Source organism: Ciona intestinalis, chromosome 7 (genome assembly GCF_000224145.3).
Source record: "Ciona intestinalis chromosome 7, KH, whole genome shotgun sequence".
NCBI classification, from domain to species: domain Eukaryota; kingdom Metazoa; phylum Chordata; class Ascidiacea; order Phlebobranchia; family Cionidae; genus Ciona; species Ciona intestinalis.
In genome coordinates, this window is record NC_020172.2 from 3,601,734 (window position 1) to 3,626,454 (window position 24,721).

The 24,721-nt window shown below is 32.2% G+C and overlaps 4 protein-coding genes across 9 annotated transcripts in view; 2 read left to right on the top strand and 2 right to left on the bottom strand.

Annotated features, from left to right (window-relative positions):
* The window catches only part of LOC104265822 (solute carrier family 2, facilitated glucose transporter member 5-like), an 8,893-nt gene extending 2,934 nt beyond the window's left edge, over window positions 1-5,959 (top strand). For 4 of the 6 annotated variants that reach the window (XM_009860697.3, XM_009860698.3, XM_018812554.2 and 1 more), the window contains 9 exons: window positions 1,327-1,502; window positions 1,937-2,061; window positions 2,492-2,590; window positions 2,816-2,995; window positions 3,274-3,461; window positions 3,855-3,965; window positions 4,348-4,525; window positions 4,945-5,072; window positions 5,505-5,959. In XM_009860697.3, the coding sequence (XP_009858999.1) occupies window positions 1,327-1,502; window positions 1,937-2,061; window positions 2,492-2,590; window positions 2,816-2,995; window positions 3,274-3,461; window positions 3,855-3,965; window positions 4,348-4,525; window positions 4,945-5,072; window positions 5,505-5,702 (1,383 nt within the window). In that variant the 3' untranslated portion in view covers window positions 5,703-5,959. Of the gene's footprint in view, window positions 1-361; window positions 885-1,326; window positions 1,503-1,936; window positions 2,062-2,491; window positions 2,591-2,815; window positions 2,996-3,273; window positions 3,462-3,854; window positions 3,966-4,347; window positions 4,526-4,944; window positions 5,073-5,504 lie in introns of all 6 variants that reach the window. The other 2 variants (XM_018812557.2, XM_018812553.2) reach the window with 2 other exon arrangements.
* A 929-nt stretch (window positions 5,960-6,888) lies between these two features.
* LOC100175026 (very-long-chain 3-oxoacyl-CoA reductase 1-like) lies at window positions 6,889-10,986 on the bottom strand. The gene is made up of 5 exons (XM_002124765.4): window positions 10,140-10,986; window positions 9,279-9,442; window positions 8,804-8,979; window positions 8,224-8,339; window positions 6,889-7,125 (listed from the first exon to the last, which is right to left on the bottom strand). Exons 1-5 carry the CDS (start codon window positions 10,422-10,424, stop codon window positions 6,889-6,891), a joined length of 978 nt encoding a protein of 325 aa, XP_002124801.2. The 5' UTR covers window positions 10,425-10,986.
* Window positions 10,987-11,514: 528 nt separating this feature from the next.
* Window positions 11,515-19,502, top strand: zf(c3h/ring)-1 (zinc finger protein ZF(C3H/RING)-1). The gene is given in 12 exon segments (NM_001129860.1): window positions 11,515-11,725; window positions 12,103-12,228; window positions 12,578-12,649; window positions 13,115-13,203; window positions 13,736-13,838; window positions 13,895-13,997; window positions 14,797-14,886; window positions 15,765-15,889; window positions 16,157-16,267; window positions 16,812-16,962; window positions 17,295-17,516; window positions 17,787-19,502. Coding segments are annotated over 11 exon segments (1,344 nt in total). The 5' UTR covers window positions 11,515-11,567; the 3' UTR covers window positions 17,511-17,516; window positions 17,787-19,502.
* A 544-nt stretch (window positions 19,503-20,046) lies between these two features.
* On the bottom strand, window positions 20,047-24,278 carry LOC100175780. The gene is made up of 9 exons (XM_002130865.4): window positions 24,189-24,278; window positions 23,830-23,920; window positions 23,340-23,446; window positions 22,806-22,959; window positions 22,401-22,482; window positions 21,634-21,778; window positions 21,131-21,215; window positions 20,563-20,781; window positions 20,047-20,245 (listed from the first exon to the last, which is right to left on the bottom strand). Exons 2-9 carry the CDS (start codon window positions 23,878-23,880, stop codon window positions 20,165-20,167), a joined length of 924 nt encoding a protein of 307 aa, XP_002130901.1. The 5' UTR covers window positions 23,881-23,920; window positions 24,189-24,278; the 3' UTR covers window positions 20,047-20,164.
* Window positions 24,279-24,721: the final 443 nt, after the last annotated feature.

Below are 24,721 nucleotides of genomic sequence, written 5' to 3' on the forward strand. Positions count from 1 at the left end.
CTATATTCGGTACTGTTTCTTATACTAAATGCATCCTAAAGATAGAAAAACTTATTGTTTGTAGCTGAAACTTCGTATTTGGTTGAAAACCATATATATTAAACTAGTTTATAACTAAACATTGTCTAAACCCTCACTGCAAATAGTAAAACAAGCACCCGCAACCTCAAAGCTAAATGTGAACTGACGCGCGCGCCGTGAAATGCCTCTTTTTTTCGAGACTTTTCTCGTCTGGACCACCTCGCGACTTGGTCCGAATTTGCCGTCTTTTTTAAAAGTGACTCAGCAAATATTTGCCGCTTTTTCCGAAAAAAAAGCGGTATGCCTTCTTTTTTTTGGCCATGTGAACGGGCTATATGAGGTGTAATACATTTATGAAAAATGTTTATCAAAAAATGGGACTAGTGAAGAACCCGCAGTACGTTACACATCAGGCTGGTAAAAAGTATTTTAGGGGCTGTTAGTTAGGGGTCACAGAGGGTTCTTAGTTAGGGGTTAAGGGTTAAATCGGTTAGTAGTTAGTGGTTAGCAAATAACGTAGGGAGACGATTCTTTACTAGCACCGAGCCACGAAAAATGATAGCCAACTTTTTGCCAAGTGTTATATTTCTTGTGCAATTGCTGCAAATATGTCAATAATTAACAGTATCAAGCTCAAAGGTTACTCAATAAATCATTGCACTTGTAAACAAGTTGAACTTGCTGTAAAATATTACCGAACACTATGGCAGCTGATGCAAGCATACTTCTTCGAAGGAGAGGAAGCGATAATGGACACCAGCAGCAATATTTCTGCAACCCGCGTGCCATCATACACCTCCTATGTAACTCAACAACTTATTGCTGAAAATGAAACAAATATTCAAAATGTAACAAATTTGGTTGTAAGTTTAAATTTAATAATTTTAGTTTAAAACAAATTTTAATGTGTTTAATTATCTATAATTTTGTTTCTGAGGTGTTTTGGGACCCGTTTTGCTAAAATAATTTTAATACTTGTTTAAAACCGTGTTTCCCATAAATTATTTACAGAAAAAAAATACAAAACTTGAACATTGGTCATTTTTTTTAAATGAAATGTATTAATCATGCATAAGTTCTAACATGATCCATTTTTCAAATATAGTCTGATGGAAAAAGATGATACACTTTTTTTTCCATTTGGTAGGTAAACAAAAAACATTCAAATAGAACTGTGTCCTCACAACTCCCATAGACCGTTGTTAAATGTTTAAAAAATAATCTGGATATTTGGATATTATGTGCTAAAGGTGTCCTGTCTTCCCCCACCCTAATATATCATAATATTATCTAACATTTTTTTAGGTTTTTACAAACTCTTACACTGAGGCTGGGCCACAAGAGAACAATCTGCAAGAAACTGAAACAATTGTATTAACAAGTAGTGAAAAGTTCTTGTGGGCGTTCACGGTTTCTATTTACACAGTGGGTGGAATGATAGGATCATTTTCAACTGGAATTTGTGTGAAAAAATTCGGCAGGTATTGATAGGGATGCTTGCTGCATGTAAATGTAGTTTGTAACATTTTGCATGGAATACAATAATGGTTATAAAATTTTAAATATATATAAATATATATATATATATAACTCGAAAAATTTGCAGACAGGTAAAAAAATCTACTATTTAAGAAAAGAGGCACAGAGTGTGAAAAATAAACCCTGTGTTATATTGACTGCTGGTGCTCTGCCATGTAGGGATAAACAAGTTACATTCATTTATTCTTTCAATATCTGTGGCCTGTGGGGGTATGTGACCTTGAACAAGACAGAAGGCACATAATGGCAATTGCTTCCCATAAGCTGACACGAGGTGTATAAAACAGAACACTCGTGCTGTAATGACTGTTGTTTTTCCTCCACGCGAGAATATACAAGTTACATTCATTTGTTATTTTTATATAAACAATGACAGAAAAGGAGCATTGCTCGCTTCTAACTCACTTTCAATTGTTGGTGCAATCCTCATGGGAACAAGTAAAGCAGCAAACTCACTTGAAATGATAATCATCGCTCGATTTTTACTTGGAATTTTTGCCGGTATGTGCTATTCTATGCTCTTCCTTTTATTACACATTACTTAAGTGTTTGAATCCTGATATATATATATATGGACACTACACACGTGGTAACTGGCATGAAGTGCATGAAACAGAACACCTATGTTATAACAAATGAACCCAAGGTTTATGGAACATAGCACTCACATTATAACACTGATTTTTTGCCATGCTCAGATAAATAAGTGATGCTATGGTATAACTTTTATTAATAATGATACTTTAAATTTAGCATTTTTTTTATTTTTTTAAGCAAATTTTAGCCTCGCAGGTTTTTTTTGCCACACAAAGATAATTAAATGATGTTATAGTATATATAACTCTAATTAATGACAACACTTCGAATTTACTATTTTTTAATAATATTTATTTAAATACTACTATCTAACACATGTTCATTTTACATTCAGGTTTAGCTACTGGTATTGTGCCTTTATATTTGGGTGAAATCTCTCCCAAGCGTATAAGAGGAGGCTTGGGTGTGGTTAACCAATTATCTATAACAATAGGTATGTTTTCAATGCAATGCATTTAAATTGAAATAGCTATATATATATTTTTACTGTGTATAAGATTACGTTTTAAAATAACTGTACATTAGACCATATTTTAAAACGTTAACTGTAAATTTGATCTTGTTTTAAAATGACATCTCTAAATTGAGCCATGTTTTTTAATTTTAACTTTGTTTTTGATCATTTTCTAAAAATTCCAAAATGTTTATTTTTAAACAGGAATTCTGTGCGCTCAGCTTCTAAGTTTAAAAGAAGCTTTGGGCACTGCTGAGTTATGGCCTGTACTGCTTGCTTTCACTGGTGTCCCATCAGTCATTCAGTTGTGTGTATTACCATTCTTACCAGAAAGCCCAAGGTGTTTGCTGATTGATAAAGACAGAGAAGACTTGGCGAGAAAAGGTTAGAAATACATGGGGGTTATGGGTTCAAGGCTCGTTGCTGCTAGCATTGTTGGCATATGTGCCTTTTGGCGTATGTGTTTTTGAACAGGACACTTAACATCAACGCTCCTTACAAAAAAATAAAAAAGTGCAATAATCACCCACAAAGTTACATACTTGGTAACTTGAAAGTGGGCACAGGGTGTATAAAACAGAACCTCATGTTAAACAACTGTTCTTGCTCCACAGTGCGAGAATAAATAACCTATATTCGTTTATTTACATATTGCATTACAGCTCTGATATTTTTCCGTCCCACCCCTGATGTTGGGGACGAAATTCGTGAAATGCGTGAAGAAGCGCGCGCCGAATCAGCAACTGAACAACAAACCGTGATTATGGTGATTAAAGACAAAACTGTTCGATGGCAACTACTGTCGGTTGTTTTTATTCAATTTACTCAACAGCTGTGTGGAATAAATGCTGTAAGTTTTGGGTTTTTTAAGATCTGTAGGTTATTTGAAATGAGATGTATGGAACAGAACACTCATGTTATAACGACTGTATTTTTCGTCCACACCAGGGTAAAGCAAAGTAACATTCATTTATGTTTACATAAACATAAACTCTTCCTTAAACTATATCTGAATTTAATTCACCTACAGCTTGTGTATAATGACTATCATTTTGTTGCTCATTCCCATCTCTTTCTTTTATAAATTAACCTAATCGTTCGTTACTGTAATAAAAATGTTTATCTCTTATGTTATTTAATATTTTTACACTATTCTGATATGATGTAATTTTATAACAGATATTTTTTTTAAATTTATATAATATGTTATTGACACTCTTCAGATTCACTTTTTTTGTAACAGATATTTTTCTATCTCAACACCATCTTTGAAGCTGCTGGTGTAGCAGGGGATGCTCAAAACTATGCTTCTGTTGGAGTTGGTACAGTCAATGTTTTCATGACCGTTATATCGGTACGTCAGTTATAACTTTTTATTCTAATACTGTAGAGTAAGATGGGAATCCGTTCACTCCTAAATCCAATATTCCCTGATCGTGTTATGAACTATTTTAATGTGTGTTTAACAATTTTAACAACACTCTTTTTAACTACAGTTATATATTTCTGTAAATATTCTTTGTTTACTACAAAATGGGACAAGAAAAGAGAATTAAAACCTATTCCAACTTATGGGAACTACAGCTTTATTATATCTACAAGGTTTTTTTTATATACATAAAACAATTTAGGTGTTTAAAAAAAAATATTTATAAATACAAGTTTAAAAAAACATTTATGAATAATAGTCTTGTTATTTTGGTTAACCATTTCCAATACACCATATACGCATATAGGTGTTACTAATGGATCGACTCGGACGGAAATTGTTACTTGCGGGTGGCTACGCGGTTGCTGGGTTATTCTGCATCATTATGACAATAGCATTAAATTTACAAGATCAAATTAGTTGGATATCAAATCTAAGCATTGCGTGCGTGATTGGGTTTATTATTGGGTTCGCAGTTGGCCCAGGTTTGCATATGTGTTCTAAACTTTGTTTTAAATATAACTTGTTTAAACAAAAGTCGCTATAACACGGGTGTTCTGTTTCATACACCTCGTGAGTTACCATGTATGTAACTTTGTGGATAGTATGAGTTTTTTTTTAGTTGTTTAAATTGTAAGTTATTCAAAATGAATGAATTAATGTAACTTTCCTTATCCTCTCGTAACTTGTTTTAATGACAGTTGCTATAACACGGGTGTTCTGTTTCATACACCTCGTGCGCGCTTACGAAACCACATGTGTAGCTTTGTGGATATATATTTTTTAAGATTTTTGATTTGTCTAAATTGTCAGTCATTCAGAAATAAACAACAAACTTTATATATAGAAAATGTTTATGTGTATAGGTATAGATTGTAATGTGTGCCGTACCTTTGCTTTACAGGACCTGTACCTTGGATACTCACTGCAGAGTTGTTTAGGCAATCAAGTAGACCCGCTGCATCGGCAATTGGATGTGGTGTGAATTGGACATTCAATTTTGCGCTTGCTCTCGTTTTCCCCTTCATGCAGGTAAACTTAGTACTTGAATAAATGAATGTAACTTATTTATTCTCGCGTGGTCGGAAAACGACAGTTGTTATAACATGGGTGTTCTGTTTCTACTGATTGTTAAGGTTTAAGGCTTGCTGCTGCTACCATTGTTGGGAATGACACTTATTGACAGAGTTATCAGCCATATTTTTAAAAAAAACACAAAACCAATCACCCACAAAGTTACATAGATAGTAACTCATAAGCGAGCACAAGGTGTACGAAACAGAACACCTGAATTATAACGGCTATCGTTTTCCGACCTTGCGAGGATAAATAAGTTAGAGTAAAAAAATTACATTTGATACAATTTTTAAAAAAAATGTTTTAATATTATGTTTACGTATAAGACAATAATACTGTATTAGCATTCAATATTTAACATATATTTTTCAATACGTTTGCTCTTAGGACGGCATGGGGCCTTATGTGTTCATATTCTTCTTATTCATTTGCGTAATTGCAACTGCGTATGTAATAATCATCATACCTGAAACGAAAGGGAAAACATTCCAAGAAATTAATGGGTTGTTCGCGAAAAGAAATAATGTGAAATTATCAGACGTTGAGATGGAAGAATCAACCAGGCATATCGTTCGAGAACAGTAAGGGGTAAGATGGTCCTTAACAGTTGGCACGTAATATCCCATATTTCCTGGTGCTGTTTTTAACAAATGACAGCTTTCTTTTAGGGCTGTGAGGTTATGGTTGTATAATTCTTAGAATCAAATAGGAAGAGAACATTCAATGAAGGTGTACCATCTTACCCCTTATAACTGTGTAGTAAAAATAACACTGCTAACTGTTTGGTAATTCCCAAACTGCAACATGCTAAATAATAACAATACGTCATTTTTTTAAAAGCATTTAGACATTGTCGAGTGAAAATCGATTTTTTAGCTTTCTATTTTTAATTGTAAGCAGTTTCGGTGATATAAAATATTTGAAATAAAAATAATCAAAAACAGAAATTTCATTTTCTCAACACATTTCGCCCTAGTTAGTTTTATGTAGGAATTTCGACTTTCTAAAAATTACCAGTTAGTATAAACCAGGTTTATTTTTAATAAACTGTTATAACCTGCTGTTTAATTCAAGATTCAAACATCTTTAAGCTATATTGTACTGTTGGGTAAGGTGGTAACCGTTGGCACACAATATCCCATATTTCCTGATTATGTTTTCAGCAATTAACAGCTTCTTTTGGGGTTTTAAGGGCACGGTTTTATTATTCTTTGAATAATATGTGTTTACTACCAGCAAATGGGTGGGGGGTTGAATAAATGAACGTGTACCATCTTACCCCACCCTGCATTGCTAAAAATACAACGCATAAGCGTTTGTTCATTTCAAACCTGCACTTTAAAACCCTGTAAATAAAAACCAAACAGTAAAAAGGTTTAATTAATGAAGAAAACTTGTTTTTAATTGCGTGACTTGTACAACGACTTTAACACCCATCCCCGCTTTTTTTGGAAAAAAATGTTTTATTTTTTAGGTTTTACGTAGCGCTGCTCAGTTTCCTAAATACCGATACAGCGAAAAGCAGCGGCAGGTTTCGAACCTAAACCATCTTTTTTTAGAGTTTAATAATTTGCTGTTTAATTCGAAATATCACGAAATTCAAGCGTTTTCAATGTACATACAAGCATACGTGTAGCAAAGCTTTGTGAAAATCAGCAGCGTGTGTATACAAACGGACAAAACAGCAAATAATTTTTGTTTGAAAGGCAATTTGTTCAAGAGTTTTTTCATGTATTAACATGGCAGCATAATTTATAATTGTATATATGAACTAGTTGTTTTTTCGTGCATCCTCTTCAACACTATCTGTTCCATTTTTTTTATTTTCTGAGTTTCCTGAATTTTTCATTTGCCGTGGGAGAACTTTTGTCCAAAATCCAAGTTTCAGTTCTTCGGGGAAAATGGAATATACCCACGATTGTACCATGTGGATCCAGTGTCCGCTGGTACAACGCTCATGGCCAAGCTGTTTTAAACTTGCACGAGCAAACCGTTCAGAGTCAATCACCTGAAAAATTTGAACTCTCAATCAAACAAACCTGGTAACTCGTAAGCCCGCATAAGGTGTATGAAACAGAACAACCGTGTTATATGACTGGTTTTCCGGCTACGCGAGGATAAAGTAAAAACGAGGCGAAAGATGGGACAAAAACGAGGAAGATAAGACACCTTTTCATTCTTTTTTTCTCGTCACACTTGGTAGTAAACAAAGAACATTCAAAGAGTTATAACCGTATCCTCACGACTCGTTTAGATTAGAACAAATTCGCAGAAATTTGGTAACTCTTAGTCTAAATTCTTATGTACAAGACCACCGTGATGGGACGAGTAAAGATAATAAAAATATGCACCATCCCCCCCAGTACCCAACTATATATATATATGTAAAATACATGGTGTTTTTCCGCAATACAAATATAAAAGAAAATGTTGAGTGCAAAGCGAACGTGAGCAATTGAAGCAACGTTTCACTTTTCGTCGTAAATCTTTCACCATTTTTTAATAATAAAATAAAATTTGCAGACCAGTTAATTTATGGGGAGATCGCTAACCAAGTACAGAATGATATCCATGGTCAACTCCTATAGTCATTTCAACACGTTCAAATTTAAGACTTGCATATAAAAGACTTTAAATGGTGGGTTATTTAATTATTATTTCATTACACTTTTCAGAGCTGTATTACAATCGCCGCTTATACTATAATGAGGAAAGTACTGTGGAGTAAGATGAAAAACCAATACTTTTTGACAATAAACAACGCTCCCAGTCGCAGGGCAGCGGTTTTATAATTCTTTGAACATTTTTCTTTTACTATGAAACGAGACGATAAAATAGAATGAAAAACTGTACTATTTGAACCCAAACTACTACAACAGCTCTGTCAGTTTGAATTTTAAATTAAAACTTTTGTGCTAGGAAATCTTGATAATAAATATTACAATCATCGATAGTTGAATGAATGTATAACTTATGCAATCTTGCAGCGCGGGGCAACGACAGTCGTTATAATGCATGTGTTCTGTTTCATACACCTCGTGCCCTCCTATTAATTACAACGTCCATACAATACATAATGGACAACTATAAAATAGTGGATACTTACAAACACGCTTTCCGATTGATCTTTGGTTTTATTGGAAGAACCAAGCACTTTCTTCACAGCTAACGGTTGAACTGTCATTATGTCTATTTTGTCCTCATACTCGCAAGACGCAGCAACTAAAATATAAAGTTGGGGTAACATGGGACATGTTTCATTTTAAGATTGCGGTAATGTGGGACAAATTTTGTTCGTATAACATAATTCTTTTTGAAAACGGCAATGAAGATCCGATTAATAAAGTCACCGAAGAGAAGGGAAATAGCAGCATAACATGTTGGGTGCAACAGCCACACTTTTTAACTGACACTCTTTCTACACTTTTTATCCACATAGCGTGTTTTAACCACTGTCCTTTTTGGTGTTAATTCCCTTTTCTTCGTTCTTTAATTAACATGATCTTCGCTATCGTTTTCGAAGAGATAAATTACAATTACGTTATGTCTACACGACAGTTAAAAACTTTTATTATGTCTTTACACTATAAGGATATTGCAGATTCGTTCTATGTAACAAACGTAAAAAGAAAATAGTTTATAAGAAAATATTTCATAACACGAAATACATTATATTTTATAATTACCGGAGAATTGTCTCAAAAAGGCTTTAGCTCCGGATGAGATAGCCATCCCGGGTATCGGTTGGTTCGCGTTTTCACCGCCGATAATTACAATTGCGCTTCGATGGTAACGGTGTTGAAGTCGTGGGATTAAATGTTGGCTTAGTAACACGGGTGAAAACATGTTTACTATCATGCACCTGTTTAAATTTAAGATTTATTTTTTACATCCAGTGCAGTGGAAAAGTGGTTGGTGCGCCTGCCTTTAGAGTTTATGGGTACCTCGTAAGCCGGCACGAAGTGTGTGAAACAGAATACTCGTGTTATTACAAACATTAATAATTGTGTAATGTAAAATAACAACACGGATGAATATACATAAAGTATTATTTTATTGAGAACAATATTGGGTTTGTAAACACGTGTCCTTTTTTAACTTGCGTGTCCATTTAAAAAAATAACTTGCGTGCTCATTTAAAAAAAGAACTACTTAACCTACTGCCTATTTCTTTCCGCTGTTTGTTGGTGAAATTTTCTGGACAAAGCGACCAATCCGACTGCATGGATGACAATAGAAATATCAAGGTCTTCGATTTGACGCAATAATTCCGTGTAAAAATCGATGTCCCCTGCATTACGAAAATCGGCGATGACTGTTCGAACCTGTGTGAAAGTAAATGTTTGTCAATAAAGGGCCGTGGCAGTCAATTTTTTAAGTCTCAATTAAACCTACATTCAATTCTTGATTTATCAATGCCTTTTTTTATAACACCCGTCGCGTATTTTAAAAAATATTTAAACTTTAACGTTATTGGGTAACACTGACGTTAAAGGAGCGTGGCGTAAAAAAACGTTGGGAATTCGTAAGCGATTTTTGTCATAAGCTTTCAAATGTCGAATTTGTATTGAAGTATTACTTAACATTTACTAATCGCGGTTTATTATTATTAACAAATCGAACTACTGCTACCAATATGACGCCAATAAAAATAATAATTCAAAGTTTTCTGCATAAATTAAGATACAAAACAATCCTTAAAGATAAAGTAGACTATTAGGCAAACTAAATTTAGAAAAAAAAAAAAAAATAAATTGGGCCTTAGGCAAACTAATATTGCCTCCAGAAAGATTTCGTTTTAATTCAAGCGTTGGAATGTTAGCGTCACAGTACACACACAAAAAAGGTTCACAGATGTAAATGTATATCGCCTGTAAAGTGTGAGTGTTCGTCACACGGCGCGTTAATCAAATACAAGCCTGCAGCGCGAATCAGCTGCGAGAACTCTTGCCTTGCGGATAATAAACTGCTGGGACAAGATTAAAAGATTTAACGGTAAATATAATCAACCTCGCACGTTACCTTGACGCCATAGCGAAGAATTAGTAAGTCTCTCAGCTTGTTTAACATTTCGATGTCTCTTCCAATTAGAATGATGTTAAATCCGCTCCTTGCCAGCTGTACCGCAAAACCATACCCTGTTGCAGATGTTGGGGCAGTGACAATAGCCCAAGTTCCGTTACCGTACCTTTTGGCTAAATCATAGCCTTCTCGTAGGAAAAATTTTCGCAAGGAAACAAGCATTTTTAGGAGATATACAGAAATGCATATACTACCAACAAACGCACTCACAGAATACACTATCATTTTAAATCTCCTATAAACCTATGCAAATAATTTCTTTTGTTACAATAACAGTATTGAAGTATATGGCCCTTTATCTTATTTATTACACTAAAGACAAACCTTCTCTCGTAGCGTCTGAAATGATAACTGATGTGTTAATTAAATGGAGCTATCATATCTAGCATTACAAATCTTCACTTATCTGTAGACTTACAAGTAATCTCTACAGTCGAGTTTAATGATTGACAATCGTTTATTGTGTTTGTTCGTGACTGTGTCTCTACAATTTAATCTGTTGCGTCTCCTACATAAAAAAGCTACAATTTATAACCAGCAAATATTCAGTCGCACTCTTACAATATTCCAAATAAAGTCCACAGTTTTCAGGCACCGAAATAAAGATTTAAAAGTTGAATAAATATTTACACTACATCGTTTGTTCGCATCAGTCACGCCATTCTGTCTGCTCTCGTTTTATGAAACTTTTTTCAGGCCAAACTGGGAAGGCATAAGAGAGTATTTTGGGTTTATTGCGTGGCATTAATTTGACTCGTATTTTGAATAAATGTCTGGCTTTATCCTCGCGTGGCCGTAAAACGACTGTCGTTATAACACAGGCTCGTGCCAGCTTACGAGTTACCATGTATGTTACTTTGAAGATGATTATTTTTTCGGATTAATTATCGTTTTTATAAATGTCTGACAGAAATACATTTTTAAATAGCATAATTGGTATTGTATGTTTTATTTTATATAAAAGCCCAACTTTAATTACTCCCCGTTTCTTGTTTATATAACTACTTTATGGCGTGACGTCATCACCTTCAACTTTTTCTCTTATCAGCTGGTTAGGTTTGTGACGAAACAAAGCAAGAAGTTTGTTTTGTTCGAAGACGTCTAAGGGCACTGTCGAAATAAATTCATTTTTCGACAACGTTCAAATTTTAAACAGCAATTTAACGCATTTGAAGGACTTACACTGTATATATACTGTAAGCCAATGCATATCTTTATTTTAGTTAGATACTAACTAACGTATTTATAGCAATTTAACGTATTAGGATTACTTATACTGTAATCTAAGTCAATGCATATCGTTGTTCTAGATATTAACGTATATGTTAGAACGTCCAGTAGGCACTGTTGTGGTTGTTGGCTTGTTTTATGCTTCTGCTGTATATAGGTAGTTTGATAGTTTGCTCTGTCAAGTTTGGTTCAAAACACCACAGAAGAAATCAAGATAATAAACCAAAGATGGCCTCGTCAGGACAAAACACACCTTGTCACAACAGTCAGCCTTGGACAAAAAAAGTTTTATGCAGGTATGTTTTGTTGCTATTACTAAACTATATTAGTTGTTATAGTTTTTTGTCTGTATGTAAAATTGCTAATTTTATAGCAATATTTAGTATTTTTATACGTTCGCATTGACTTGATTTTGGTCATTACGTATTTTGTAGCACAAAGAAACCTTGACAGAATCTCTAAAATTATGATTTTAACTTTTTTTACGGATATTTTCTTTATTGAGAACTACTGGACTCTACAACTCTTAACTAATAACCCCTAACTACCAACCTCTAACACTTTCCACCAGCCTAATATATAGCGTACCAGATTCCTCACTAGATTCTTCACTAGTGCCCAAATACAATTATGTTTAATGTTTCCAAAAAATATGATTTGAACTTTTTCACAGATACTTCCTACATGGAGCTTGTAAATTTGGTTCTGAATGCTCGTATTCACATGACACTAAAGCTCAAGCCAATATGGTGTGTCGTTATTATCAATCTGGACATTGTTCATACGGTGACCGTTGCAGGTAACTATCAGCTTATGCTGATATACAATTGCCAAGAAAGGCCTGAGGATTTATTGTTTAGGCTATTTTTGCCCATGATATATAATTCCCAATGATTTATAATTGCCCCAAAAAAGTCTGAAGATGTATTATATAATATATATATATAGGCAAAATTTGTATTTTCGATAAAGTTTCTTGCATTTTTTCATGAAACAGTATTGATAATCTAAATCATATCCAACTTATAAACTGTAAAAATAAGAATTGGTTGTCCTGAAAATGTTTGCAAATCACTAAAAAAATACTTTATACAAGAGTTAAGGTTTTAATTCTATATAAATATATATTATGTTAAATTTATTAACAGATACGATCATATAAAACCAGACAAGGGGCGGAAAACTATTAAAGCAAAGTATCCTACTGACAGCATCATTATGTAAGTCAAAATATCTAGTATGCATATACGATACTGTTGCAAGACAAATGTAGACCGCAGTGCTAGTTTATTATAAATTTGCATTAATCGATTGCGTTAAACATTGACAGAGTAGCCTTGGTGTAATTTGTGGTGCCTATTGTTTGTACATTGTAACATTGACGCTACCAAGGGGTTTAGTCATTTCTCATTGTATTAACATATGTCAATCATGGTGTAAAAGGAGTGTTTTAAATGAAATAAGGAAGGTTTTCTTAAAAAATGAAAGTTGCTTTTTGTGGGCATAGTTAAACCCCCTTTTTAAGTAAAAAGATAGGGTTTTCTTTAAATAAAATTTGCACTCTATGTGTACATTTAAACCCTCGACCCCTTTTTTCTGTCTGAATAGTAATAAAATGCTGAATTTTAATATTATAACTTCTTTATTTTTGGCTGAATTTTAATACTGATTTTTTTCAATTTTAGCGACTCAACAAAATATGAGAACTCATTGACTGGTGCTGATTGGGCAAACGCTGTCGAGTTTGTTCCAGGAAAAGAATATTCACCGAGAAGTAAGTTTTCCTTTTTATATTTTATTTACCCATACCCTAGAAAATCACATCTAAAATCTATACACTTTAAAAACTACAACTAAAATCTTTACACCTTAAGAATGCCAATTGCTGTTTTTACTTGTAAAAAATATAATGCAAAAATTTTGACAGATTGTGTATTAAACCTTAAGAATACATTTAACATATGGATACGTGGGCTTTTCTTACACTCCAAAAAAAAATTTACAAAATCTACTAACATAATCCTTATGTATATCTGAAGGCACTATTAGTAATTAAAAATATTGGCTTTTTTATATTTAGTCAGATAATTTTGCCATTTTTTTGTTTAGAATTGTTCAATGCATTTTTTGTACCATAATTTTCAGTAACTAACCTTTTTTAACTTAAATATTTTTTTGTAACTTAAAATTACTTTTTTAATAACCTAATTTTTAGTAACCAATTTTTATGTGACCTTGACTTTGTTGTTTTTTTAGTAACTACATTTTTAGTAGGCTATATAATTAATTAAATATTTGATTTTCAGCTTCAAACACATACAGCTCTGCTTTAAAAGAAGGACTTGAGTCATCAACCTCAACAGATAAATATAACGATTTGTGCCCATTCGCTCTCAACGGTGAATGTGTGTAAGTATTCGCTACGAGCATTATTGTACGCAAACTCATTCGCTTTTTTTGTGCAGGAACGGCGAAAATTGTGCATATGTTCATGGCTTGTTGTGTGATATGTGTTGTCTGTACATTCTGCATCCAAGTGATGTTTTACAGCAGGAAAAGCACAAAGAGGTAACTTCCTTTACAGTTTGTCACATACTGAGTCAGCTGGCTGTATCACAAACAATAGTATTGGCAGAGATATAACAGTAATATCAAATATATATCATTGTTGTTATTTTAAGCATAAAAAAGAGTCCAAACAACTGTATAATAAAATAGATATATTTATTCTATTTAAAAAAGAGACTAAAGATGCCATTTTGGCCAAATGTATATAGTTTATTATACAATATGTTGGACTTAATTTTTGTCCAGTACATTTTGTGTAGCACCAGATCCTTACTGTATTTTTTTACACGAGATTCGCTCAACTCTATGAGCACCAAATCAGGGTCTGGTTTCGTAATTTTTTACAATAAAACTTACACTACCCATCTATATACAATTAGAAGGTTTTTACACTCTAGTAAATGGTGGTGCTAAGTAGTTAACACAGTTATAAAGGGGTTATGTGTGTTGTAAAACAACTGCAGCAGTTACAACATAATCTGTCATAATAACATGTAGTATTATGAGTATGCAACATTCTAACTAGCACAACGTACATACACATTAATGTTTAATCAATAATTTGCATATATCTATGTAAATATAACTTACACATGCTAAAATGTGATGATTAAATACATAAAGTTTATTGATACTGGAAGTTTTCATAACAATTTGTTACAATACCTTTAAAATGAAGATACAAGTACTATTATTATAGGTTTTTATGTAGAAAACAAAACAACAACAGAAAACTTATGTGTTGATATTTCTGTATACAACTTATTTTGTTTTTAAATTTTTCACATCGTTTTAATAGGAATGCATTAAATACCATGAAGAGGACATGCTTGAATCGTTTAAAGTTGCTGAAAGCAGGGAAATTGCGTGTGGAATATGCATGGAAGTGGTAAGTACTATGTAGGCTGTTAAGTGTTATGTATGTACAATGTAGGCTTTATGTATGTACTATGCAGGAAACGCTCCGAACTGTATTGAAATTCAATCATGTTTTGCAGTTTTTTAGTAAAATATCAATTCAGTTACACACGAATAACCGTGGCGGAATTTTATGTACAATTTTGCAAGCATAACTATTAGTAAAGAAAAACAACAGTATACAAATTTAGGTATTGTACAGTACTGTAAGACTGTAAGCAATCTTGAAAATGAAAAGCTAGTTTGCAATACAACTTGTCATAAGACCTGTTCTACATTTCTTTTTTGCTTGCAGCGTCATATTTCTAATAACTAAACTGTTTCACAATATGAGTAACTGAACTAATCCAATTCCATTGCGTATGAATATAGGCCATAATATGTAGGACTTATAATACTGAGTTCATTAATCTTTGTTTCCTATTTATCTCCCCAATAATTTCAGACTATTTAATCCTTATAAATCTGTATGCTACATAGAGAATAGTTTATTAAATTAATTAATCTTTTAAAAAAAACATCCTTTAAAAAAAATTTTCTTCAATTTGTATCAGATGTATAGTAGGGTGGGGAAGATGGGACACCTTTTATTCTATTTTCTTCTCCCATTTGGTAGTGTACAAAGAAATTTTTTATAAATATAAAACCGTATCCTCACAACTCCTATAGACCATTGTTAATCGTTTAAAACGCCATCGGGAATCAGGGTATTTGGATATTATATGCTATAACAATATATGTAGTACTTTGTATAAAATTGGTATACTCTCAGCAGCCCCTGAAGTTCGTTATGTTACCCCAGTTTGGAAAACAGTGCTCGTAGTAGAGTAATTTAACATTTTTCTATAGGTTTGGGAAAAAGCAGATGAAAAAGACCGAAAGTTTGGGATTTTGGAAAACTGTAATCATACTTTTTGTTTGGATTGCATTAGAAAGTGGAGAAGTGCCAAAGCGTTTAACAATACTGTTGTAAAGTAAGTTTTACTGCCCATCATAAAAAGGGTAATAAAATGAAAAACTTCAAGATTTTAAGACCCTACTTTTATCATTGTTTCATCTCAATGAATGCAATGCAGTATAAAAACATAATTAAAATAGATCCTGCATAAAAACTAATGCAAAAAACACAACATCCCAAAAATTCAAGAAAACTACTTATTTTTTAAATTTAAAAAAAATGAAAATACCCTATGCGTAAAACACGTCATTAACTAGTCAAGAATATACTCAATAATCAACAGAGCATGTCCACAATGTCGAGTGTCGTCATCATTCGTCACCCCAAGTGAACGCTGGATTGAAGATAAGGAAGAAAAAAAGAAGCTAATTCAAGGATATAAAGATCATCTCAGGTTGTTACTCATATTATGTGTGTATCTGTATGGATATTTAAAATTAATGTTATTTATAGCAAATTTTAGATTGAAAGAACAAAAAAAAAATTAAAAAAAAATTGACAATTTAATTTTTAAGAGTTTTTGTTGTGGAAATGACAAAAAAACGAATTATTTTCAATTTTAATAAACCTAAAATAAAATTGACTCGGGTGATAACTTCTATGATGTGTGCATCTGTTTGAGAATTAGAATTTAAATTTAATTTACCGAAATGTTAGTCAAAGATAAAAACATAAAATTGGGTCAAAATTCAAATTAGAATATAACATAAGTCAAAATTCGAATATTTATTTAAAAAATGTTTTGTTTAGTAGTTTTTTAATAGTTTTTGTTAAGGGAAATATAAAAACATAAAATTGGATTAAATTTTAATGAGCTTAAAAAATGTATTATTTTAATTTTTAAATTTTAAAATAATTTTAACTTGTAATATAATTTTAAAATTTATTTTAATTTATTTTTACTTTTTAATTTTTAAATAATTTTACTTTTTTTACAGCAACAAAGCGTGCAAGTATTTCGACCAGGGTCGCGGAAAATGTCCGTTTGGTGCAAATTGTTTCTATTTGCACGCATACAGTGACGGTAGAAAGCAAGACCGAAGTAAAATACAAACAAGAAATGTTGTGGATAGCAATGGTAGAGCAGGGGTAAGTTTTTAAACGAACTTTTTTCTAAAGCTGTTTCTTTGTTTGAAACTTTAGTGGTACCTTTAGATCACTTTTAAGCATTTCTGTCACTACAAATTTTGCTGCTTTTTATGTTTTGCAGTTTTTTTTGTAAAATATTAACTAGTTTGATAAAAAGAGAGCCAAACAACTCCAAAATTTAACATCAAATACACCAAGCATATTAATACGACATGGGACATAGGTGAAAAAGTACAGAATAAGATGTAGCTATGTTCAATCGAAAAATTAAAAAGTCTTTTTTTTACAATGTAGAAAGTTGGTATGCCCTTTTAACATTAATATACACCCAGCACCTTGATTTGAACACTATATGGGACATGCTTGGTGATGAAGACAGCCACGCGGAGGATCACGCTCGCCTCATGAACCTCCTGGATGACGATGCCGATCTTTTCGATCTCTTTTATCTTCTCGGTGACGATACAATGTCATCAGGAGACGAATACTCGTTCGAATATCCTTACCACTACAATGGGGGGGAGGATTTTTTCACTGATTCTGACTGAGTTGAGGTATTGTGAAATTTTCACATAGATTTTTTTGTAAGTTTTTTTTAACAGTAATTTTCAGTTAATAATGTATATTATAACAAAATAATTTGTAAAACATATTATGACTAAGTTGGGGTAATTTGAAACAACATAAATTAATTTTAAAAATTGTTTTCACGTTTAGAAGATTATTTACAATGAATTTGGGCTATGCCTGGTAGCAGAAGTAACAGAATATTTTTGTAATATTATGTATCGTTTATTTCACAAATAAAATATTTCTTTTTGCAGGATTCTTGTTTCAGTGTAAATACGTTGTATTGTGTTTGTGTGCTCTTGTGGCCGTCATAGCTTTTGCTTAACTCTATGGACAAGACAACAACTGGAGATTTTATCTGGGAAATTTCAGAATAAACTCATGGATATGAAGCGTGAAAAAAGGCACCATGGATGACAGAATCACGTGATTAAACTGGTTTTCGCACACCTGGTGTTGGAAGTTGGAGGCTGTACTACTAAATATTTTTAAGCTCACGAATATGAAAAGCGTGAAAAAAAGGGAACACGAATGAAGGATCACGTGATTGAACTGGTTTTTACACACCTGGTGTTCTGAAATGGAATTCGAGGCTGTACTACTAAATATTCCTGCAAACTGTGTCTCAAATTAAGTTTACCTATGCATACCACTCTGGGTGATAATGATAAATTAATCCGTGCTCCCCCTAAGCAAATTTCACTGTGCCCAAGTTCTCAGATTTAATTTTAAATGTGCCTTTCATTTTCTTAATAACTCTGGTGTGGTTATCTTCAAGTTCATACATAAAATGCATCGAAACAAAAATGGCAACTGACCAGTATAAACGGATGCCTAGTTAAAATACAACTGATGCAATATATGGTTTTCTTTTTTTCCTTAATTTATGATTTCAAATTTATTCCCGATTTTAACCTGTTCCTGTTTTAAACCAACACTTCGCAATCAAACTTTTTCCTTTATTTTAAAAAACCAAGCCTAACAAAGGCTTTGTAGATATTTAAAACTACATTGGGTAAAATTGAACCTGACCTCTTTCTATTTATTTGAAGTGCAACTCCCAATTTTCTTGCAATTATTGAAACCCATTTCGTTTACCGCCAGTGTTAATATGTTGCATTCCCCGCTTAGGCAATTGATATAACTAGTACACATATGAAACATATCAACAGTTACTACCCTTAAGAAAGCCATAGCAGCTTTATCTTATTAGTAAAACCAATGTATCATAGATTTACATTTCTGGTCTTTTCCATGCTATACCTAATACATTTATCTTCATATTCAATTTTCTTTGGTAAATATGTCGACAAATTGATTTTAATATTTGCACAAGCATTCATTATTTGTCTTCACACTAAATACCAGCAGTGCGTCGCAGAATGCATTTTTCATTTAAAGTCATTTTATTGTTTTTAAATTAAGCCACAAAAGTTGCAATAATCAATTATACAACCTATGTGGAAAAATGCAGCTTGACTGATTTCTATTTAATTGCCTTTTCTCTCGCAGACTGTCACTGTGAGAAAACAAACAAAAAAATAGTTTAAAAACCCACTTAAACAGCACTGTGATCTGGTTACTTTGTCAAATCTTTCACCTAGCTCAAAATCCTTCCATTTCGAAGATATTTTTTTATGGTACGCATGCTAGCACGCACTGCTGGAACCAACTGTTTTGTTCAATTTTCAATTTTTAAAAAAGCTTTCTTAATATTTTACCACTATTGTTCCCTCTTTGCCACTGGCCACATAGCAACAAACCCCCTTTGTAGAAAATTGTATGTTATAAAATGCCAGTGTGGAAGCATACGGTCACAAGTATTGTATTATATTGTGTGATATTGTATTCTTGTATATTTGTTTTTACGAACAGCAACACAAGGGTGTTTGAAATCAAATTTGTTGATTAATTCTTATTTACTAAAAGGATAAATGCTTGGTGAATGAATTGGTGCCAATGTGGGCAAATGATCAATAAAAGAAGTTTGGAAAAAGTTGTTTTTGGTGTTTCGTGGTTCTCAAACTGTACATCACAATATCTTTTTTCCATTTTTCAAACGTGTCTTGGGGTAATAGGCAAATCTTCGCCTAAATCCCAGAACCCATATAGAATAGAAATGTATTCAAAACCTTATATATTCTCACATATAATATAAACTGTATCAATACAGAGTAGGGTGAAAAGACGGGACACTTTTTTTCATTCTATTTTCTCGTCCCATTTGGTCGTAAACAAAGAACATTCTAAGAATTATAAAACTGTATTCTCACGACTTGCATAAACCGAGATCAGCATAGTATAGTAGGGTGGGGGAAGATGGGACACCTTTAGCACATAATATCTAAGTATCCTGATCGTGTTTTAAACAATTAACAACGGTCTAAGGGAGTCGTAAAGGCATAGTTTTATAATTCTTTGAATTTTCTTTATTTACTACCAAATTGGACGGGAAAATAAACTGAACAGGTGTCCCATCTTCCCCCACCCTACTATACATATGACAACTTTAAATTACATTTCAGATCCATAATTTTTTTATTAAATTTTCAATCGCACAAGAAGATTAAACTGTACATTGAATAAACAGAAGAAAAAGTGAGTAGTTTGGTCAAAGCTCATGTACCGATTTTCAGGTGACATTAGTAGCTGGTAAAAGTTCTGTTGTAACATTTTCATGTTTTCTTTGCATTTCTTTCATTTCACTCATCATCTGTTAAGAGAATAAGTGTCAGTTAGAAAAAAAAAACACGCTTTTTTGTTTTTGGAAATGAGGCCTTTTATGTATTTGTATTTGTTTTTTTGTGAGTGAGGTCTTAACAGGGTTGGGAGAAAATTACCTTAGTGAGGTTGTTTTATACAATTCTTAAGTTTTAACATTTTTTTGTACGAAGTTTATGTGAAAAAAAACAAAACTGCAACCCTTAAAGAAGGTAGAAAAAGAATATATAATTCTCATTATTCTAACCACTACTTTATACAAACCAGTATACACCCTGTGACTATGTTTAAATTTAAAGATAAACACACCTTTAGAAAAGTTTCCACTTTTCGCTGTAGATGATGCATTGTGTCCCCCAAGCGTGTGAATTTAAGTGTCGATTTTCTGCAGTAAGTTTCATAATTAATGTCATGAGTTTGTTGGTACGTTGTTTGTAGTTGCGCAAGATCTCCAAGCAGAACTTGAACTGAACACGTCAATTTTTTCATCAATGAACCACACTGATTATTTTCAAGGTGATTAGGATTCTGAAAAAAACACAAAACTTTTAGTCATGAGAATTTGGTTATGTGATTCTTTACATATTCTTTGTTTACTACCAAATGGACAAAAAAAGAACAAAAATATGTCCCGTCTTTTCCCAACCTATTGTATTACAAAAATAAACTTTTTCGATTATTTTTAATTTTACAATTACATGTATTTATAACACAATCCAAAAACATAACAGACAAAAATCCCCTATTATAAAATCCAAGATATAAATTTTAATACCCAAATAGCATCGTCAGTCTTTTTTTCAAATTTGAGATGAAAAAGTCTAGTCTGAGCCAAGTTTTGTTTTATGCTAGGCGGAATATTTAATAAAACACCTACCTCTGCAATATATTTATTCAAAAGTGCCTTATGTTCCTCTAATTGTGTTTCTAAAGCCACAACTGTTTTTTCAATTTCCTCTGTGCTGTGTATTTGAAAAGTAATTTTAAAATAATTTAGGTATATATATATATATATTTTTTTTTAAAGTATTTTTTTTTAAACATATATATATAGCAATGAATGAATGTAACTTGGTTTATCCTCACGTAGCCAGAAAACGACAGTCATTATACACATGTGTTCTGTTTCATACACCTCGTGCCAGATTACGAGTTTTAGTTTGTGGGTAATTGTTTTTTTGCTGTATATATTTTTTTTACGCATGATTTGAAATAATTGTCCCTTTATGAGTCACAGACTCACAGCATATGACTAATTTTAATAAAAAAAAATACATAAAATAAAAAAAAAACATTATAGGTAAACAGATTATTAAACTAAAAAGCTAATTATGGATAAGCCAATCATAACAAATATATAAATACATAAAAATTACATACGAAGTTGTTTTTCCATTTAGTTTTGAATCTTTGCAGTCAACACTCAAAGGCAAGTTTGTTAAATATTCAAATTCGTTTAAATTACAATTCATTAACAATTCTTCAAGTATGATGTTTCCTTCTTCAAACTTTGCTGTATTTGGGTCTGAAATTTATAAATAATTCATTTGTTTTATGTTATAGTAGGGTGGGGTAAGACGGGACACCATTAGCAAATAATATCCAAATATCCTGATTCCTGATTGTGTTTTAAACGATTAACAAACGTCTATGGGAGTCGTGAGGATAGGATTTTATAATCTTTAAATGTTCTTTGTTTACTACCAAATGGTAAGACAAAATAGAATGAAAAGGTGTCTCATCTTTCCCCACCCTACCAAGTATAATGTTTATGTTAATTTAGCTGGGGGGGGGGGGAATATTCACAATGAAGTTTTTGTGCAAGGTGTTACATTTTTTGACACAACTTAAAAATTAATAATCATATAGACATACCTACTATGCACATATACATATCTTAGTTTTTTTACACTTCTTATATTACAGATGTTAAAACTATTAAATACTATGTCTACAGCATATATCAGGTAAAAGTTTTTTTTGTTAATAAAAAGAAAATTGAAAAAAAGAAAAAAACATGTAAAAATAATAAAACATTAGGAATTATATTTTGGCTAATTTACTTGCACACAGTGCAAAGTTTTGTTACATACAGTGACATTGAAGATGTTAACTGATAATTTGGGGAGGTAGTATGAATAACTTACCTGTTTTTTCTTCATTAACGGTCAATACAATACCTAAAAGATTTTTCCAAAATTCAAGTTGAGTTTCATCTGATGCTTTACCCTGGTAGGTAAGTAACATATTTAAATATTGTATACAAAAATATGTAGTAGGGTGGGGAAAGATGGGATACCTTTTCTTTTTATTTTCTCATCCCATTTGGTAGTAAACAAAGAACTTTCAAAGAATTATAAAAACGTGATAACATCAAAATCTAAACAATGCTGAAAATAAAAGGAAGAAATATTCCCCAAAAAAATGAGTTATACAAAAGATAAAAAAATCTTCTTTCATTTAACTGAGGTTTATAATACAAGTATATTATTCAATGAAATATGCAATAAAGGTACAAACACACCAGACAGAAAACTATTCAAGGTATCTACCCTGATTAAATCATAGTCTTTCTCATGACAAAGACCAAGAATATCGGATGAAATCTCCGTAAGAAGTTGTACTCGACCATCAATGTTAAGTTTCGATGGGTTTACTCGATTTGATTCGTAATTTTCAATCTTTTCGGTTATTTCTTCATCAATACTTGAAATACAAAAAAGAATAAATTAAATTACTAAACAACATTTCTGTTCCTTTTTATACGCCAGTCTATATGCTTAAATATCAATACTTAATTTTTAGCAATATCAACTATTTATTACAATGGTCCTTAAAAAAGCTGGCACCATCAAAAACTGTTGTTTTTAACTATTTTTAGGTTTGAATTTTACAGAAAAAAGTTTAAAACCTGTTTAGGTTAATTTGGCGAAAAAAGGTTTAAACTCTATTTACATATAAATTTGACAAAAAAATGGAGGTTTTGGTCGCTACACCCTATTTCTAAAGTTGTCCAACCCCCTTTTGTCCAAAGATTACATGCAAAAAAAACAAAAAAATGGCATATGGTAGAACAGATTACTAACAGGGAAAGCACCCAGGCTAGTACTCTCATTCGTTGAGGACTTTGATGCAACAAAAGTTCTTCCATATATGATAACTCCATGTTGATTGTGAACGGACATTCAAGTATCTGAAGCATTAAATATAACAATATGAGAAAAGTTATATTATTTAAATCGAATTAAAAAATAAATTGTCAGTACAGAATCGGCGCTGTGGAAAAGTGGTTAGCGGCCTTACTGCTAACCCAGAGTGTCCGGGTTTGAGGCTCGGTGCTGCTACGTTTGTTGGTATGTGTCTCTGGCCAAGAATAATCACCCACAAAGTCACATACATGCTGTAACTCATAAGTAACCGATGTATGTGAAACAAAATACCCGTGATATACCGACTGTTGTTGCTACGCCTTTGAGGATAAATAATTTAAATTCATTTATTCAGAACTACTGCAGAATGCAGATAATAGATATACAACATAACTGGTACAGTTAATGGCAATCATACAAAACCAACCTCAAACGTCCTCTTTATATCCAACATGAATGTTTCCTTGTTAAATCCCATGTTGTGGTTTATAGATTTCTTTTACTTATAGTAATGTGACCTAAATAAACGAAAAAAATGTCATATTTTTCCTATCATTAATTACTATATTCAACTTTTCTTGCAATTTAAACAAATGTGGTGAATTTTATTAGTAAACACCCAAACAGTAAAATAATGTATTAAAGAATTAAGAAACATGTTTAGCTTATAGTATTTCTGCTAAAAGGGTAGTATTTTTAATATAACAAAATTAGTGGACTATAACCACTACATACAAGATAATAGTAACATCTAACATTCATTGCTAAATTCAAAATAAACCTTACTTTTGGCGATTCGGTGATATCCCTAGTTAGAATATTTCGTACTTTGGATTTTCGCGGGTTTCCCCTTTTTTTAACAACAAGAGAGTTAACCTTTAATGAACGGGCTCGGATTATTATGAATATTTGGTAAAAAACAATGTACAACACTTATTGTACATTTCTGGAAAAGTCTGTTCAGTTGCAAGAAATTATGTCAATATATTTAATGTATGTTGGCTTCATTCAGGCTCTTCGTGTCGCGAAAAAAAGTAAGCTTGAATTGCCATTATTTACATTAACACGTGTCCATCCATTAAGCTTGGGCTGTCTTGTTAATTGCGTTTTTATAACAATCAATAATCCACTTAAAAATAATTGTGGGTAATATAAATTGGTAATAAAATCTGTATGGCCTAATAGATAGAATGTCTAATTTTTTGGTTGTGGCATTTATGGAAAAGATCGAAAATGGTTACGAAGCATTGCTCTTTCTATACTATACACTACGATCACTGTGGTCCTGTCATGCTGAGATTTAGAAGTTTCTAAATAAA

Coding starts and splice junctions, on each gene's coding strand:
- LOC100175780 (XM_002130865.4), bottom strand. CDS start 23,880: ATGGGATTTAACAAGGAAACATTCATGTTGGATATAAAGAGGACGTTT. Junction 23,447..23,829: donor ATATAAAGAGGACGTTTGAG/GTTGGTTTTGTA, acceptor TTAATGCTTCAG/ATACTTGAATGTCCGTTCAC. Junction 20,782..21,130: donor TGAATAAATATATTGCAGAG/GTAGGTGTTTTA, acceptor TGTTTTTTTCAG/AATCCTAATCACCTTGAAAA.
- LOC100175026 (XM_002124765.4), bottom strand. CDS start 10,424: ATGATAGTGTATTCTGTGAGTGCGTTTGTTGGTAGTATATGCATTTCT. Junction 9,443..10,139: donor TTCTTCGCTATGGCGTCAAG/GTAACGTGCGAG, acceptor ACTTTCACACAG/GTTCGAACAGTCATCGCCGA. Junction 8,340..8,803: donor CTTTTTGAGACAATTCTCCG/GTAATTATAAAA, acceptor TTTATATTTTAG/TTGCTGCGTCTTGCGAGTAT.